We start from the raw sequence: 17,722 nt of genomic DNA, 5'->3' as shown, positions 1-17,722 counted from the left end.
GCCCTTTATATCTCCAAGGCAGAGTCCTCTTTTATACGGAGGCTCGCACCTGTATGGGATGTTTTCAGGATAACAGCAATCTTGATACCGACTCTCAGAATCCCAACAGAACCGATGTAGTACAGGGGATTAGGTAAGGCTGCATGGAGGTGAGCAGGTTAGGTTGCGGGAGGGGACATTCAGGGTTAGGCTGCAGGAGGAGTGGTTAGGAGTCGGGTTAAAATACTTATCTGGATCAGTCAGGATGCCACTGTAGGCATCCTGACCTTCGATAAAGTAAATGCCTTTATTTTGTACCCAACCCACTTGTGCATTGGTTATAACTACATTTAAAATATCTGCTTTTTGTGATTCAACCAACATAAGACCATTTGCATGACATACTGTATGTACAGAATGGCAGAAACACACAGAAAACGACCACAGAGACATGTACCTTTGCAGCTTTTGGACGAATAATAAGCCACACCGGTACCTAAACTTTACTGAAGAGTTCTCCACAATCCCATTTGCTGACTGGAGAGATGCAAGGGTGGTTTAGGAATTAGAACTTAAAAAATGTCTTTCTGGACGCGGGCTATGCTTGAGGGACGGGTTGTACTAACCAAAAAAGCAAAGCTGTCCGATAGCAGAAAGACATTTTACGTTCCCACCGAGATAGATTTTGAAACATATAAATGGGCGCCAGCAGTGAAGTGTTCACTGTGCAATCTCAAGCTGGAAAACGTCTTACGAACTGGAAACAAAGGAAATATGTTTAAGTGCTCTGCGGGCTGAGTGACTGAGAACAGTTTTATTTGATTGCATTAAGAGAAGTCTAATCATTTTTACAGTTTCATGGGGTGTAATCTATCACACGGGCAGCTAACAGAACCCATGTGTATGAGGAATGGCGTCTTCTGCCAAAGCGTTTTCCATTGTACAGCCGCGAAAGCCAGAGACGGGCCACAAAGTAACAGCCTGCCCCCTTCTCATAGTGGCACGCCAATAACATCTAGCCCTAAACCCAGAGCCAACTCTAGGAGGCGGGCAGCGATAAAAGGCACACGCGTCACTGCCAGTGGCTGTGCTAGTTTCACCACTTCCTTAAGGATCACTAATTCCCAAAGCTCTAATTGCCAAATACAATTGATGGTTGAGAATAAACACATAAAAGACCAATAGAGAAATTGCACTACAAACCCATCCCAAAAAAAAAGTAGGTAGAATATTGACCAAGCTAATGGGTTTTGTACGTTTGGGTAGCATTTTTATCCATACATAAACAACAGTTATATACCTCATGCCCTTCTCAGATATCTAACTAAATTGTTGGTTTGGCAGGAAGATGGACTCAAATTACACTCTTCTACCAAACCCAAGAACACCCTTCAGCCAGCGATTGCCTCTCTGCTGTTTGTTGTTTTAAGCAATGGCAGACTTAACACTCGAATATAATCACTTCAGTATAATAAATTAATTTCATCAGTTTCTATAGTTGTACTTCTGGTACGCAGTCCTTTTCCTATTACTTCTTCTTAGTAGAGCGGCATTTTATTTAAAAATTATATATATATATATATATATATATATATATATATCATGGAGGAGAAAAGAAGAATGCTGAAAACAGAGCAATGAAAGTAAATAAATACCATCCTCATTCTTCAAATGCAAGCTACAAATAATAGGCTGTCCTATGATCAACTTCACCTGGTAACTGAATAAAAAACAGACTTACCTGCTAAAGACCAGCCAACCATATTATGTATTTTAGGGATAGAATGACTTCAATACAGCTCGCAATAAAGACATACTGTAGACATCCACATTGAGGTTCCCTTTTGGCACATCCATAAAACTCTCTGGTAGGCCATAGAAATTATTACACTGGGAGCAGTCAGCTGCCCACCCCCGGCAGCTGCGCCACTGCGTGATTTCCATGTAAACATGCAGCATTTTCATGGGAACGCCCACAAAATGATGGGCGTTCCCATGGGTGCGACTAGCCACCACCGACCCACGCTCCCAGTCCGCAATGGTGGGTGCAAGTGCCCGGCAAACACTGTGTTTGCCATGCTACTCGCACACTGCGCATTACTAAAACTTCGGGCTCCCGTGCGAATTCGGGAGCATATGGGCCTGAATACGGTCCTATGTCTCAAATGTGACTACCAGTTACGTTATTACAAATAAAACAAATTCTTGGTATTGTTAAAAGAAGGTAATTGTTAAAAAACCTAAAGTCGCCTAGACTAGTAATGTACTTCAAATGGAGAAAGTAATTGAATTTTATACTGTAAATGTATATAAATAGAAAATGAGCCAATTTTGATATAGAAAAGATCTAACGAGAAAATAGGACCCATGAGTACTCAGAAACTGATCTTAAATCCTTGTTAAGAAAAAATATTAGTTCCCCAGTGTTACGTGTGCGGCAATGACAAAATCACAAAGAAAACCTTGAGAAGAGAGGTTCCCATCAACCAAGAAAAAAGTCTCACTAGTTTATGTCACAGGACATCTTTTTCTCTAAGGAGCAGAAGACAATGGGAAGAGATTTTCATTATTGTAAGCTCAGATCCCACCCAAATGGCACTGAACATAACATTGCTAAGGTTGCTAAATCATTCAGCGTGGCCAGGAAGAGATGGCATTGTGTAACAATCTGCTGGTCTCAAACACTGTATACACATACAGAGATGTGTTAATAGTAAAAGTAAAATCAAATAAAATAATGTTACCACTGACTTTTTTTATAGTTCACTTGGACTCTAAATATAAGGATGTCCAGTAAACCCAGCACACTGTCATACAGGGAATTTGTGTTTGCTTTGTAGCTGTGAGTTCTCTGCGATGAGATCAGGCCACAACAGGCCAAGTGGAAAGAAAAACTGACTTTGTATGTGAGCAAGGCAGTTGATGACAATCATCACAAAGCTTACCTGTCCGTCCTGACCAACGTGGACTTGATGAATCTGCAAATTACCCTGGAAAACAAAAAACATACAAAAATGTTACATACTGTAGGGTGTTAAAGACCACTTTCAACTATTCATGGAGGCGCTTGTGTCAGTTTACTTAGGGAAGTCTATTAACAGAAAACCTTTCGTTCGGCTGCTATTTTGTTGGCAATAAAACACCCTGTCTTGTGCGCCTGGGTTTAAAAGCCTTAACCACAGCCTGTGCTCAGATCCTGCAGAGTATGGAAATCCTGTACGTACTGTAGAACTGTGAGGAGTTTTTTTGTCATCTGGGTAAATGTTTGATTATTGCAAGGATACTGAAAGAATTTTAAGATACACTGTGAGATTCATCATCCTTTCATCAGACAACTACATCAGAATCAACTTTATTGGCCATGTGTGCTTGCGCACACTAGGAATTTTTTGTGGATATACAGTGCAGCATCAAGCAGGGATGAAAGGTGGGGGGGGGGGGGCGCATTACATTGAGACATTACATGCGAGGAACACATGCCGGCCGAGCAGCACAGCGCCTAAGCAGCCATCACTTCCGCAGCCAGGTAGGTGACAATATAAGCAGGGACAGTATACTGGCACACAGAGAACATATACCCGCCAAGTTGCACAGCTCCTAGGCAGCCATCAGTGGCACCACTGGTCGTAGCAGCAGCCAGGTAGGTAACAGTATGAGCAAACACATTGTAGTTATAGCAGAGATAGCAGAGACAGTACAGTTATCACACAGGGGACACAAGGTTACATATGGCTGAGTGCACAGATCCTAGGCAGCCATATTGCTGCGCCATTTGTGGTGGTGGTGGGGGGGGGCGGGGGATTCACTGAGGCCTGGGGAGAGTCACTGAGGCCTGGGGCTTGAGTTGGGCCCTCCCTGGGCTGAGTTCCATGCCTCTGCTCCCGATAGTCTTATCATGCCTTTGATATCTAAATGTAAATTATTTTTAAGCAAGTGAGGAAGAGAAAGAGAATATCTGCTTTGCATTCGTCACTGATCTAGATTTCTGTGATGGTACCAGCTCTTCAAACAGATTCTAAATGAAACAGGACAATAGCTCTCTGAGCATCAAGTGGGTGCTGAACGTCAGTGACAAAGCTTCTGACAGCTCTTCATTTCCATGTGATTTGTACATTCACTGAAGACTGTCACTTTAATCAGTGTTACACTGCAGTGAATCAGATTCTGGCTATGGTAGTTTCACGGAGGCAGTTACGTACTTAGCGTAGCGTCCCTCAGAATAGGACTTATGTTCCCGCGGCAGTGAAGTGTGGTCCGCACGACCAGCGTAGTCAGTCAGAAGTAGCATAGTGTATTAAGAGTAGGCAGTACGTAGTCAGCGTAAGCGTCCCTGGCAAAATCAGCGTAGTGTGTGTACCCGCGACTAGTGTAGACAGAAACAGCATCTAGTTCTAGCGTAGTCAGAAACAGCGTATAGTTCACCGTAGTCAAAAGTTGCCTCCCTGTCAGAAACAGCGTGTTGTTTTCGCGTCTAAGTCAGTCAGCTGGTAGATTGAGCTCAGTATTAGGGAGCGGATGTGGCGCTGCCACATCCACACCTGTGAAAAAAATGTCAGTCTGAGGGCTGTACAGTGGTTTAGAGGGTGTCATCTCACCTTTGTTACCCTCATGCGCTTTGTGTTCTGCTGGGCTGAGGAGCGGACTAGCGTACGGTTTTGTCATAGACATCTCTCCGCCTCCCAGGCCACCACTGCACAATACAATACCTGCTCCCCCATACAGAGAAAGGCGACGCTGCAGAGGCAACTGCCTCGACTTTGGCTGGAGCGTCTACTTCGGCTGCTGTCTCTGACAGTACACTGTCAGAGGAATGACCTTTTTATCTTTTTTTGTGTATTTTACCTTCTTGTTATTCATTGTATTGTTCTTTAATAATTTTTTCTTGAATCATTCTATTTAAGTTAACTAAAATCAACTTACCAGTTAACACATGACGTCATTACTGTCTCAGGTGCAGGATATGGGAGGTGTGAATGTGTTCCTGAAACACCCCCACTATCCAAGCCAGCCCGAAGCGTGGCGAGTGCAGCGTGCCCCGCTACGCGTCCTACCGACCTTTTCATACCCCCACTATCCACGTCGTCGTGGAGTTGATTTTCCATAGTGTGGCGCGCGCAGCGAGCCACTGAGCCCAAAGCATGGCGAGCGCAGCGAGCGCAGCGAGAGGACGCGGGAAACTTCACATGTATTCCATGTCCGCTCGCCACGATTCGGGCTCGGTGGCTCGCTGTGCTCGCCACACTATATAAAATCAACTCCACGCCGACGTGGATAGTGGGGGTATGAAAAGGTTGGTAGGACGCGTAACGCTGCGCTCGCCACATATCGGGCTGGTGTGGATAGTGGAATAAAGAAAGTAGACAGCTGTTACTTCGACAAGTGTCATTGTCAACATGTTTAGTAGTGTTTTTCAAAACTTTTTTTGAACTAATGCTGCACCTATATCACACTAAAATTTACACGCTGTAGCGTCTAAATTTAGATGCCCCCTTGTTACCGGTTTTCAGAACATCTAAATTTAGACGCTAGAGCGTTTGGTTTGCCGAAGCTGTACTTAGACGCAATAGAATTTCAATTTTAGACGCACCCTTCAGACGCTCCCTCTGTTAGCGGTTTGCCGGGGTGTCAACTTTAGATATCCCGTCAAACCGCTAACAAAAGGGGTGTCTGAAGGGTGCATCTAAAATGACCTGTGAGCACTGGGCTGCCGCAGAGTCACTATGTTGACAACGTAGTTAAAGGCAGCCGATGAGCTACGCTGATAATGTAGCTACCGGCAGCCGATGAGCTATGCTGATAATGTAGCAACACTGATAACGCAGCTTAGGGAAGAAAGCCACGTATAGCGTAGCGCTGCTGTTAGCGTAGCTTAGAAAAGCCGTTGGGCTGATCGTAGCGCTGCCAAGAAAAGTAAGGCAGCCGTTGGCGTGCTGCCAAGATTCAAACCTAGCGTAGCGTACAGCTGCCGCCGTGAAACTAAACAAGTACCGTGGCTACAAAGAGCCTTTTCAACCTGTACATATAGTACCCAAAGAGTTGTTCTCATAGTAAAATCAATCAATAAATGATTCCCTTATGAGCAGAAGTTTGGTGGTGTTCTCTCTCATACATACATAGTAGTTTAGGTTGAAACAAGACATTCAGTTATTAAGTTCAACCTTTTTTGTTTTTATGGTACTTGTTTCCTAGCACGGCCACACCGATTCTAATATTGTGCATCGCAGTTACAAAATCTGATCGGTCGCATCGCATGCGTGCTAAAAAAATCGCATGCGATGGTCCCGACGCGATGCCCCCGATTTCCCATAGGGAACAATGTTAAATGCCTCAATTTACCCAAATAAATAGGGAAGAATGTTAAATGGTCCAGAAACCCCCCAAAACACCCCAGAACAGTGAAATGGCCCCCCAAAATTAGTTAACGGCACCCCACGATCAACGTGAACCCGAGCCCGCGAGGGGCGGCGGTACGCGTCCTCCGACCTTTTCATACCCCCACTATCCACGTCGTCGTGGAGTTGAGAATAGAATAGTGTGGCGAGCGCAGCGAGCCCCGCGAGGGGACGCAGATACCTTCACAGTTATACGTGTCCCCTCGCGGGCTTCACAGGTGTCCATGGCGACACGGACACCTGTGAAGCCCGCGAGGGGACGCGTTTACCTGTGAAGGTATCCGCGTGCGCTCGCCACGCTTCGGGCTCGGTGGCTCGCCACACTATTCTATTCTCAACTCCACGCCGACGTGGATAGTGGGGGTATGAAAAGGTCGGAGGACGCGTACCGCCGCCCCTTTTCAATGCATTTCAATGGGAAATCGGGTCCATCGCGTCGGGGGCCATCGCATACCACTATTAAGGGCACAAGATCAATGCGATTGTGGCCGTGCTAGGAAACAAGTACCGTTTTTATTTTATTGTAGTACCCGTTAGAACGTATGGTTCCGTTATTATCTAATCTAGTTAAGCTTTGCTACCTGTGTTTCTTGGTTGAACCCCTGGATGTTTTTTTCTAATAAATACCTGTCCAACCTTATTTTAAATGTAGTTGTTGTGGCTGCCGATACCAACAGTTCTGGAAGAGAGTTCCATACTGTAACTGCCCAAAAATCCTTTCCTTTGGAAAGTACGAAATCTTCTCTCCTCTAGTCTGAGCACATGCCCACATGTCCTAGTCCCCGATCTCAAAGTTAATAGGACAGTTTGCTACATTGTCCCCTAATATATTTGTGCATGCCCCCTTAAACGTCTTTTCCAGCGTAAACATTCACACTTGGGCTAGTCTTTCCTCTTAGCTTTAAGACTCATCCCTTTTTATTAGCTTGGTTGCACTTCTCTGTACTTTTTTCAGTTCTATAATGTTCTTTTTATAGTGCGGGGCACAGAATTGGACTCCGTTTCCTAGATAAGGTCAAACCAATGCCTTGTACAGTGGCATAATTATGTTGGTGTCCCTAGTTTGCGCACCCGTTATTATTCAGGCTAGTATTCTGTTAGCCTTAATGGCTGTTCCATGACACTGAGTACTGCTCAACAGGCTGTTGTCAATTTGGACTCCTAGGTCCTTTTCCAGTTCTGAATTACCCAACTCTACCCCACTTAGATTATAACTAGCACATGGGTTATGTCTCCCAAGATGCATAACCTTACATTTATCAACAATGAACCTCAGAGAGAATCTCGCGCTCTCTCTCTGAGCCCTTCATTACGCAGGTACTAGAACACCAGGACATGCACTGAGACTGATGGGAGGTAGGTTCATTGGACATTTATAGAAAAATTAGTTAATAGGGTAGTGGATAACTGAAATAGCCTCCTGCGAGAGGTTGCTAAATCTGTACTCTATCAAAGCTGTATGTAGCAGTAGTTGGGCTGCAAACACATTCTCACCTCCTACATCTCACTGAGGCTCCCTCTAGGAATCAGGCAGCAACAATGGAACACTTGTGTACTAGTGTAGACTACTTCCTATTGGTCACTTCAACAGTGACCAGTAAAGGGAGCTTCAGTGATTCATCCTCACCGCCCCGACCCCTCCCCGAAGTGGGCAGCGTCTCCCTGAAGCGGAGATGGGCAGGAAGGCGCTGCCCAGCCTCCGTGCTACTGGGACGCGTGTGCACGTGAGACGCACGTGTATCTCAGTCCCTATCGCCGGCACTCGCCAGTGAAAGGGATCTGGCGGGTGCCGGCCAAGGATGAAGCCTGCTACATCTGTACAACAGGCTGCTGCTCTGTGAGTAGAATGATAATCTTCTTTAATCAACTTTATTTTCTAACCAGGGCCCACAGATACTGGGGGGATGCAGGGCTGTCAGCGGTTCGCTCTCTTCGAATGACTTAAGACAGCCAAACAGTGGTTAGTGGCCGCCGTACTATTGAGGACAGAGAGCCTGCAGTATGCGCTGTGCAGACGGCAGTGGGAGGAAAGAACAAATACATTGATAACGATGTCACTTGGTGTCTACAGAGCTTCTGGTCAAAGATAGTGTGTGTAGTTGGTAATACATAGATAACATTGGTGGCACATAATATAAATTTGCATCATTCCTTTAACTGTGGGGCCAACAGAATATTTTCCCTAATCGCAAATGCCAACTGGCCAGACCACAAGGTAAGGGTTGAGTCTCCTATATCTGAAATGCTTGGGACCAGTAGTATTTGGGATTTCAGACTTTTTCTGTATTTTGGAATATTTGCATTCCGTAATGGGATTTCTTGGGGATGGGACCGAAGTCTAAGCACAAAATGCATTAATGTTTCATATACATCAGACTGAATGTAATTCTATACATTGTTTGTAATGATTTTGTGCATGTACAATAAACCATCAGAAAGCAAAGGCGTCACTATCTCATTCGCACTCTACAGAGTCTGTGTTTTGGAATATTTCTAATCATTCGATATCCAGAATTGAAAAGTCATGAAGTGTGTTTTCTGTATTGTACATATGTTTTTTATACCTTTTCTGTTCTCCTTTAATTCCATTGCAGCAGATGTAAGCTGCCAACTAACAATATGCATTGGCGTTCCAACAACCACTCAGCTAAGTAACACCTTCTGTCCCATTGTCCTCACGCTGCAAATCTCGCCGGTAGAAAGGAACACATCATACAAAATGTAAACGTACAGCTTGCTGGAAACTAATAACTGACAGATCCTACAAATTGTGAGTCTGCTGAGATATGAAACAGGTCTTTAAAAACCACAGGAGCTAAAATATTTGATTTTCCTGTAATGTCATCAGTTTTCACCCGATGTCAGGAACACAAATAAATTCTGTCGGTTACAGCAATGCACTTGGTATGTAGCTGTGATCACAATGCACGGGCCGCGGCCAGCCGCACACCGCTCGGCGCCAAGAGATCAATATGGCAGCCATACTTTCCCTTCCATGTGTGTTTTTAGGGATTGGCACAGCAAAGGGTAGACTGCGAGATGATGGCATTTATTACGACTTATTCTTTTACAATCAGAGTTAGCGCACTAATCAAAAGCGGCTGTAGATCCTTGTGGACAGCAGAGCTGACATCACAGTGTTCTTACAGCTACTGATATCAGGGGGTTAGGACAGCGCTTGGAACTGGGTGTTCTATTTAATAATCAAACACTTCAAAAAAAGAGACCAAATAACAGTATCGTTTTGAAAATAATATACACATTTTAATTCAATAAATTAATGAATAAATAAAATTAAATACACAGAGTATATACACCGGCCGGTGGTTAGTAAAAACAGGGAAAAAAATAATCCAATGTGATGCTTTTAAAAAAAGGCAGTCCTTTGTCTCCTAATGGGTTAGTACAGATAATTATTTTGTCAGAGATTAGTACTGTATTCCCTTTTTAGTCGCAATGGTTGCTGGTAATAGTTATTAAAAAAACCTTTAGAGTAGGTAGCCCACCAGATATTGAGGCGGCAGGTAAACTCTGCCCCACCAAGTTTCCTGACAACAGGTACCATATATACTCGAGTATAAGCCTACTTTTTCAGAACATTTTTTTTATGCTGAAAAAGCCCCCCTCGGCTTATACTCGAGTAAGGGTCCCACTTGAGTCAATAAGTTTTCCCAGTTTTCTGTTGTAAAATTAGGTGCCTCGGCTTATATTCGGGACGACTTATACTTGAGTATATACGGTATATTATACTTGCGGTCAACTAGGAGTTGCAAGAGGTCTGTACCCACTCCTAGTACGCAAGACCCCATTGGTGCGTGTAGCAACACCGCAGAAAGTCCAGTGGACCTGCGCTGGTTGCACCGCTCCTGGGTGTCTACACACCATACGACCTGAGTGTAGACCTACCAAAATAAGGAGGTCTCACACCGCGTCGTTAAGGACATACAAACAATAAAACATTTAGACTCTACAAATTAAGCAGCAGTTCCCGCCTGCCACCTTAGTTTTAAATTGTGTTTACCCCATTTATGTTGTATGTTCATGTTTTTTAAAAATTTTCGCAGCTTTTTAATAAATCATTAATAAAGGTTAAATTTTATCGTTAACTCTTAGGTGCACCTTATTTTGGACATATCTTTTTCTTTCCAGTTGTTGTTCTCATACCTATGTCCCTTGGTAGCACACCCCTGACCTGTAAATTACTGTAGATCAATCATATGAGGGGTCCTATTGCTCTGTAATTTAGTCTTGTGCGATTGACAACCAAAAACCCCCTTCTCTCCTAATATACCTGTTGTCAGGAAACTTGGTGGGGCAGAGTTTACCTGCCGCCTTAATATCTGGTGGGCTACCTACTCTAAAGGTTTTTTTAATAACTATTACCAGCAACCATTGCGACTAAAAAGGGAATACAGTACTAATCTCTGACAAAATAATTAACTGTACTAACCCATTAGGAGACAAAGGACTGCCTTTTTTTTAAAAAGCATCACATTGGATTATTTTTTTCCCTGTTTTTACTAACAACCGACCGGTGTATATACTCTGTGTATTTTATTTATTCATTCATTTATTGAATTAAAATGTGTATATTATTTTCAAAATGATACTGTTATTTTGTCGCTTTTTTTGAAGTGTTTGATTATTAAATAGAACACCCAGTTCCAAGCGCTGTCCTAACCCCCTGGTTTCTATTTTTGTACAATTGGGGATTGAGTATTCTCCTTTAGTCAGCAGCTGGAACTGGTGATATCAGGCTACATACCTGTTTTGTGAGATTTTTTTGCTACTGATATCAGATGCTCTGTGACACTCGGGGGGTAGATGTGTGAAGCCGTAATAAGGAAAGAGAAGTGAGCAAGAGGTGAAGTGGCCCATGGCAACCAATCAGCTGCTCTGTATAATTTTATATTATGCAAATTATAGGATACTTCAGTGCTGATTGGCTGCTATGGGTCACTTCTCCTCCCTTATAACTGCATCATTCATCTCCCCACAATACTATATGGCAGGACTGCAGCAATCTATGTCTGTCTAGCTGCTGGGAAACTGTATGCCCAGGGATATGCTATTTCTTGTAGTTCCTCATGCCATGTGACTATACATGTTACCAGGCCGAGCTGTCCAGGTATGAGGTGTAAATACCAATCTAGTGTGACTTTGATGTCTCCATTATTCCCCCAGATACTTCCCAGCACCCCAGTCAGCAATGGGAAATCCAAGTGGCCATTTAAACAATTGAACTTAATGCGGTCAACTCCATTAAGTGGAAAAAGGAAGACTAAAAATACCTCGCTGTCCTGCGTGATCTGCACCTGCTCTCCCTGCGGCACCTGTGCGATGTGCAGATGTCCCTGTAACACAATAGAGATACATGATGTAAGAAAACACAGACAATAAATGGAACATGGTTTTCCATGGGGCTAAAGGCTTAGATGTTCTATTTGATTAGACAATAACTGACTGCTAACTAGTTCCTACAGAAATAATGAACATTGTGTTAAAGTATCTGTTCCTGAATCGCAGTACAACTATACCCACGTGTTTCAGTGGCACACTGCCTATGTAGATGGTCCGAAGGAACTGTGCAGTGTGGGTGGGGGTAAAGCTTAAGGTCTAGTAGGTAATGGCAAAGAGTCTTCTATCAGGCACATTCACTGGCCTGGTTATGGAAGAAATAAAAATACTCTATAGAGGGGAGAATAAAGATGCTCAATTTGGAATTCAGTCAGAAAGCCTTTGTGACTTTTTATTTTTAAACAAGAACTATTGCCTGTGAATTTCAAAGAAACACAGCTCCCTCTATATCAAACAGCTTCATTTCCTTTGGAAGGAAGTTATCCTATTCATAAGAGGCAAAACAAAACAGACTGAACTTATCAAACTGACAATAGGGACTCCGAGGAAATATTTCCAGCCCAAGCTTCATTCAGACTTGATAAAAGACACTTTGCCTTCCGTTCCCCACAGCCTGGAGGAGACTAGTGGGAGTTAACCCTCAGCCCACTGCGGACGACTTTCGCAGGGGCTTATTATACATAGAATAAAATAGGTATATGTCTTTCTGATGGAACACATTTAATACCCAATTTCTCATTACAGAGCATCATTCACCTTGGTGATGTCACCAATTCCTAGTGCACTCTTGGTCCCGCCCAGAAAATGTCTACGTCTACCAACTACAGGCGAGTGGCCAAAAAATAATGTGATATTAGAAAAAAAAAAGATGCTATTTATATAAAGATATATGGAAAGGCTTAATGTACTGATTTATGTGCGGAGATGTGTTCCGTCCCTGTAAAAGTATAAACTGTTCTTATCATCATGACCACTTAGAAATGATAAACCACTGTCAGTACAAAGATACATTCACTTCGGACTCAAAATACTCTAGCAACAGTTGTTACATTCCTAAAAAGCACTAGTCCTGGCCGGGGTCCTGGGGCCTCGGAGCTGTGATAAAGAGATAGCAAGTGTTTGTTGGGTGAGACATTATACTATACTATAACTTTTTAGTAGTCACTTTATTACATACAATAATCAGATTTATAGGAATGGACTTATAATACTCTTATGCAAATGTATCTTTGATTTGACATTGGTTTAAAATTTTAAGTGGACTTTTTGACTAGGAAATTTTCTCCTAGCGCTGTCTGTAATGTGTAATACCAGGGCCAGGACTGCTTATACTAAATTGATGGATGGTCCTTCATTGGCATAACTATAGTGAGTGCAAGGAATGCCATTGCTGAAGAGCCCGGAGGCCTAAGGGGGGGCTGGAACCAGATAATACAGTAGAGCTGAATACCAATATCCCAGAATTGTCTGCTAAGAAATATGGTCTGATCTATTGCCCAGCTTGAATTGTGTGTCATAACATTGACTGGGGGAGTGTGTAGTGGGTGTTACAATGGTAAAGGGGCACAGTATGAATTGGACGGCACTGTAATGCTTCACAATCTGATCTGCTCATGTGGAGAGCACTGTAATGTTACATACTGTAATAACAACTGGGGCACTGTAATGCGACACATTATAAAATGGAGGCACTATAGTGTGGTATAATATGAACTGGGGTACTGTACTATGCCATAATATGAACTGGGGGCAGTGTTTTTCATGTATGTAGCTATATACAAACATTACATATTGCTTGTAGTAGATAGAATGGTCTGATTCTCTTTGTGATAAAGTACAGTTGAGCTAATGGAGCTAGGTGGGAGAAGGGGGGGGGGGCGCTGATTTTTTTTGTGGAGCGCAGAACTGAACCTGTCTAAAAACAGACACTCTGAGCCCATAAATAACAGTTTACTCGATTCACTTGTCTACAGGAGATTCTGTGATCAACCTACAATGCTTAAATCAATGTCTCTGCTTCAAGGTCTAGCTATCAACTGTGAAATTATGTGTCATTACTCTTCCTTTAATTGGCTGAAACCCGGCAGAGGTATTTCTCTGAGATAATCTTACATTCTCTGGGAAAAATCCATCGCCAGAGGAAATAAACTTTGTTTTATTGGACGGATATCTCTGAATTCACTGCCTTTCAGCCCTCACAGTATGAGGGGTCTCCAACTTGTTTTTCCGTACCTAGTAAGGAAAATTCTAGGTTTTAAGAAACCGTAAATATACTGTATTCCGGGGTAGTGGAAAGGTCACCTACTGGCGCCTTTACCCGATTTATCCCAACTGTAATACGGAAACTTGGGCTAAACGGACTCTATGTTACAAAAAGACGGCAATGCTTTTAGTAGACCATATGGAGCTCAATGCCAAGGTTAAGTCCTACATAATAATATGCATCAATTCATAGAACATTCTGTAAAAATAAGAAATGTATCTAGTAATCTATAGAACACTCGCTGCACCATTAATTATACAGTTTTGGTAATCAGAGCAATCCAATAATAAGTGACGCAATGCTACGGTGGAACAAAATGTGGGAACTTACCACCTGGACTTGGCCGTCTTCTCCGATCTGATGGATCTGCACCTGCTGAGCGTTGGCCAGGGCGTAGTGCAGCGCCTGAGGCGGAGTCTGTTGCAGGTCACTAGAGGACGACACTGTATTTTGTACGCCATCTGCAAAGCGAGACATACAACATACGAAGCTGTAACTAAAGAAGAATGTGCGTAACAGAAATGATATCAAAGACAAATGCAAAAAAAGTACAGTATCTCTTCTCAGTTCTAAACTTTCATCTTCATCTGTACAGTACTTTCTATGCTTTGATCCTCAAGAATCCAGATTCGGATAAGGAAACATTAAGGCTTCAGACAAATGTTCTGCATTTAATATGTTTCTAAATGGATGTGAAGAGAGTCACTGCACCATTCATGAGCCAAATAAAGGAGTGATTAAATTAAATTAAATGAATGAATGAATGAATGAATGAGGTAAAGGAGTGACTGAACACAAAAGACAATGAAAAGTTCCCTACAATATAGAAAATGCAGGGATCAGCGACTTGTTTGGTTCTACAAATCAGGAGGTTAGATGTTTGCAAGGCGCCTTTATTGCTCCTTGTTCCATTTCAGTGCATCAACGCAGACGTAAACTCACAATCACCACAACGGGAGCAGACTGGGATTATGTAAAATGTATAAAGTATCTAAATGCATATAAAGTGAATAAAAACCTATATTAAATGCATGCCATAAATGCAAAACAGTTTATATGACTATTACAAGGTGGTAAAAAAAATGTATTGCTTAAGCTAGTTTGTAGCCTTTAATGCACAACAGATGCGAAGTCTTCCTGCGGTGTCTGACCTTGCAGGGTTGTGTCATCTTTGACCACTTGCTCCCACTTCTGGTCCAGGACAGATGGGGTTAAACAGTTACTCTGGTTGGCTGGGATATGCCCCATAAATCTCCAGTACTTCTTGGGTGGCATTAGGAGAGGAAGACAGGAGCTGACTCTTGCAGATGCTGACTGTCAAGGGTAGTTACACACAGACACATGTAATTACCCCTGTACTTGGGGAACAGGGCTACCATTTCTAAATTGCCCACAATATACTGGCTCCAGCCATTCAATTCTATGACCACTTTGTGTAGGGCAGTGTTATCTGCATTTCCTTCCTGGGCTCTGGCACCTGGATGATGTGCCTGCAGGAGACTGATGTGCAGAGGAGGGTGTTATACCCGTGTAGTGGTCTGCCAGCTGTCTGCATGGATGTGCCCGGATGTAATGATGTTAGTGCACAATGCAGCTGCATTATGAATCGGATGCATTTATTTATAAACAGACATAAATCTGTCTGTACGGAATACCAGCTGGGAATATTAGGGATGCCACAACACACAGGTTGGGGGAAGGATGGGAAACCTATGGAAGCAAGTATTAGTAAGTAAGTTAGTAAGTTTAATTTATATAGCGCACTTTCTCCAACAGGACTCAAGGCGCTTTACAGACATTATAACAATGCACACAATACAGAGGATATAGGTAGTACAGTCCCAGATACGTCCCAGACAAAAGAAAGCCTTGAGCACACAGTAAGCATAATGCAGGAGTGGTGCAGCATTTTGGATTATAACTTCCATGGGTTGTGTACTCCACCCTGACAAATTACCAGGTGCGGCAGACATTTTAGGCGCTCTGCGTAGGATTACCCTGGGTGGAATAGATTACCCCTAAAAGAATTTACCCAAAATGGGTGATTTCTGTGTATACAGTATTTAGGTCCATGTATTTTTCATCCCATCCACAAGTGCACCAGATGAGGCAGCCATGGTGGGTGCACTACGAAGGTTACATTGTAGGAGGCGAGCCATATAAGGACCCAATGCATATATTGGAATTAATGTAAAGTATTAATGGCAAATAGATATTTCTGTGCTGTAGAAGAGAGCGCACTAGATTATCTCATATATATCCTTGCATTTCAACTCTGCTTAATCAGATTAATGAAGCTAAGTGATTACATCTTTAAATGCCCATTTTCCATCTATATATAATATCTGCTTACTGACAACACAAACATTGTCCCAACCATAAGTCCCAGGTGCAGCTTATATTTGGTACCCAGTCCTACTGGGTTCCTTAGGACAGAGATATGGCATAGAAGGCATAATTCAGCACCATGCATACTACCAGAGAAAAACAGAACACTATACTGTATCTGTATACTAATAGCATATCGACTACATGCCGTCTTAATCACGCACCGGAACATGGTCAGTACAACAGGCCACACTGCCCTATGCAGTACAAAGCCACAGCACAGCCCTTACTCCATAGCACCACCGGATGACATCTCACAATGCTCTCTACCTCTCTGCTCCCTATAGCTGTCTCCAGCTTCATGTGCAGCTTTCTCTTTCTTCTGTCTACCTCTATACTATCCCTAAGCTATTAGAAAGGTCCCCCCAACCATTTATCTCTTCTCTTAGCTTTTGCTTACTCCAGCATGATTACTCCCCTGAAAATCCACTCACCATTCCGCTCTACTAATACGAAGCTTAAACAAACCACAGACCCTTTCACATTGTCCACCTTGAGATTTATCGCTTTCAGGCCACTGGCCATAGAAAGGACAAATCGTACGTTCGGTCTACATTGGGTAGGAGTCTGCCAAGATCATTCTGCAACTCTTGTGCATACACAACAGACGATTTGTTCAGTGAACCATATTGTTGAGCGATTTCACTTGAACTTCCTGGCGTTCTGGACAAATGATTATGTGCATACGCACTGAACGACAGTCAGGGCTGGGAATATAAAGGTTGGCGATGGGAAATAGAGGTCACTTTCACCACGACCACAGTCCCAATGCAAGAGCAATGCTTGCACTATTGTTAGTTCCACCCTTCTGGTAGACATTGACTGATCAATAAATATGCTACCAATACGGTTATATGGATCGCACCTTACTATAGGAGAAATCACAGCTGCATGCCCCGGCCAGTGCCAGATGGCTGGAGTTCATATGTAGCGATCATTTTTTTTTTTTTTTTTTTTTTATAAATATTAAATTTTTTTCTTATTGAGTTCAATCTGCTAAAAGATGAAAAGGAACCATTTATCTATGAATTTATTTCAGCAGTCTGAAATAAAAAAAAAAAACCCACAGACGTTTAACAAGATGAGATCGTCTCCGAAATTCTCTGGCCCGGGCGAAAAGGAATATTTATCCATTTTTAAACAATTTTTCCACAAAAATAAACACAAACATGAACAAACTGAAGGGAGGGTAAGACAGCCGTTCTGTAAGTCACCATAACTTAATCTCCCTGGCTCGGCCTTTACAATTTTGATACGTGAGAGAATCACTGGCGGAGGGCGAGAGGCTGCACAGCTGAGTTAGAGAGAGACAGCGCCCCTAAATTCATGCTGACCGCTCTCA

The 17,722-nt window shown here is 42.9% G+C and overlaps 1 protein-coding gene across 1 annotated transcript in view; it reads right to left on the bottom strand.

The window, feature by feature from the left end:
• Nucleotides 1-17,722, bottom strand: part of BANP (BTG3 associated nuclear protein) — a 441,607-nt gene that overhangs the window by 153,281 nt on the left and 270,604 nt on the right. Inside the window, exons 9-11 of the mRNA XM_083165122.1 lie at nt 14,323-14,453; nt 11,663-11,725; nt 2,925-2,969 (exon numbers count right to left, since the gene is read on the bottom strand). Coding sequence (XP_083021248.1) covers nt 2,925-2,969; nt 11,663-11,725; nt 14,323-14,453 — 239 coding nt within the window. The remainder of the gene's footprint in view (nt 1-2,924; nt 2,970-11,662; nt 11,726-14,322; nt 14,454-17,722) is intronic.

Source organism: Crinia signifera, chromosome 11 (genome assembly GCF_055691185.1).
Source record: "Crinia signifera chromosome 11, ASM5569118v1, whole genome shotgun sequence".
NCBI classification, from domain to species: domain Eukaryota; kingdom Metazoa; phylum Chordata; class Amphibia; order Anura; family Myobatrachidae; genus Crinia; species Crinia signifera.
The sequence above is the reverse complement of the archived record's forward strand: the minus strand, read 5'-3'. Positions and strand labels throughout refer to the sequence as shown.